Below are 2,009 nucleotides of genomic sequence, written 5' to 3'. Positions count from 1 at the left end.
GTTGTGTGGGTGGGGGGGGGGGGAGAGAAGAAAGAAGTGGAGAAACCTCTGCATTCTTTGCATTTCATAGAGAGCAGAAGTTAACACTGGTTTTCTTCTGTCTCACCTTCTCTGCAACAGAATTGCGTCGCAATAGTCACACCATGCAAGTCAGACTCCAGAGTGCACACAGTGAGTTGGTGTTGGTGTGGATGTGGAAAGCTGCACCCTGGAATAATCCCAAACTCAGGATTCCCGTTTGTAGCAGTGGGAAGGCACACATGGGAGGGACAGCACACCAACATCCTCCCTAACATAACAGTATTGGGAAAGGTCAAACATTGCTCTCCCAAACCACATGTTAACACACGTTGCCTTCGTACCTTATGAGATTTGGGATGCCCTCCTTGGAGAGAAGGTTTGTGCAGCCCAGAGCTCCTTCCCCAGCAGCCTGAGCACTGGATGCTGGGGGACACCCATGTGTGGAACTGGGAGAACAGGAAAAGAAACACCGAGCAGGAACCTGTAGGGGCTCGGGGTGGCAGGGCTTTAAATGCTCTTGCCCATCTGATGACTGACTGCTTCCCCTTCATCCCAAGGCCACACAGATAATTACATTCTGCTCTTGCCCTTTCTCACACCTATTTCTCTTCATCCGTTTTAAACCACCTAATCCCTACCTGTTTCAAAAGAAAAGATCATGCAAACTGTTTCCCCTCCTGCAAGCCATACCACTACGGCACCATGGGACCTGTAGGCTACAGCCTTTGCCCTCTCTCCTTTGTCAGGCTGGTCAACTTTATTCTTCTGGGGCTGTTCCTTTTCCAGGGCTTCGGTGCAAAACAGGCACCTGGACATCACCGGCTTGGCTGGAGCCACTCTACAAATAGAATGAGTGTATGAAGAGGTCTAGTAAGCAGTGAGGAAAGAGTTGGACTAATGGATGCCGACATTCCCTTAGTACCTTCAACAAACAAAACACTGTTGACTAATGGCAGTGGAAACAGTGGAAAGTTATAATCGAGAAGGCCGTGTTTAGAAGTTGTTAGCTGGAGAGCAGGCTGCTGAGAAAGCACACACTGACTCAGAGACCATGTGAATGATGCAGACATTTTTGTTTCACGCAGCACTGGTTATCTGCTTTTGCTGCTCTTTTCCCACTGGGTGCTACTTGTGACAGTGACTGGCTCTGGCTTTCACATGTGGTTACTCACCACAGAGATGCCAAGGATGTGGAAACCGGGGTGAGCGGGGGGCAGACGAGGCTCAGGCCTCATACTTTCTTAAGCTGGAAATGCATAAAACATCTTTTAAAATGTCCGCTGAAGGCAGGATCCCCTCTGGGACATGCCTTCATGCTGCCCTGAAGGGCTTTTGCTGAAGCACTCGGTACAATCACGCTGTGCCTGTCTCAGCTGCCAGCAGTTTACCTGTGCTTTGCTGCTTACTCTGCAGCACCCAAAAGCATGGAGCTATGCAAGAGAAACGAGGGACCCTAAAACACTGCTCCAACATATTCTCCTCCATGTGTGCTGACTCCTATTCTCAATGCAATTCAATTTCCACAATTAAAGTGGAGGTGGTGTGAAAGTGAAGGAGCTTTGTACCAGTGGTGCTTCAACACATCACTTCAGGGGATCTCTTTAGAGATTTAGCAGAAATGGCCCTGCCACTGCTTTTCTATAGGAGGTGAACGACAGTCCAGCCACTCACAGAAATAGCTTCACATCTGCTTTCTGCATTCCAAAGACTGGAAAAATCTCCCTCCTTTCTTCTATCCCTGAGACAGGATAGTCCCTGTGCATCCAGGTTTCTAGTTGCAATGGAACGTCCGTCCCAGGTGCCAGAGGGGATAATGCATAACACCAAACCAAGGCAAAGGGGGAGCACTGAGCACGCAGATACAGTTTTTGCAGTAACTAACGGCTACTCAAGAGCAGTCCTCTGGTTTCTCTCTTTGTAGTTTATTGTCCACTGGCCCTTTGGGATCTGAACAGCATCACCACCGACGTGCACAGACTGCGGAGTTC

General features: G+C 49.2%; 1 protein-coding gene across 1 annotated transcript in view; it reads right to left on the bottom strand.

Moving 5' to 3' along the window:
• Window positions 1–837, bottom strand: part of CTHRC1 (collagen triple helix repeat containing 1) — a 3,866-nt gene extending 3,029 nt beyond the window's left edge. The window contains exon 1 of the mRNA XM_010011862.1: window positions 660–837. Coding sequence (XP_010010164.1) covers window positions 660–837 — 178 coding nt within the window. The remainder of the gene's footprint in view (window positions 1–659) is intronic.
• Between the last annotated feature and the right edge of the window lie 1,172 nt (window positions 838–2,009).

The sequence above is a fragment of the Nestor notabilis genome, unplaced genomic scaffold, assembly GCF_000696875.1.
Source record: "Nestor notabilis isolate BGI_N333 unplaced genomic scaffold, ASM69687v1 scaffold30163, whole genome shotgun sequence".
In the NCBI taxonomy this organism is placed as follows: domain Eukaryota; kingdom Metazoa; phylum Chordata; class Aves; order Psittaciformes; family Psittacidae; genus Nestor; species Nestor notabilis.
This window is presented reverse-complemented; position numbering and strand designations above follow the sequence as displayed.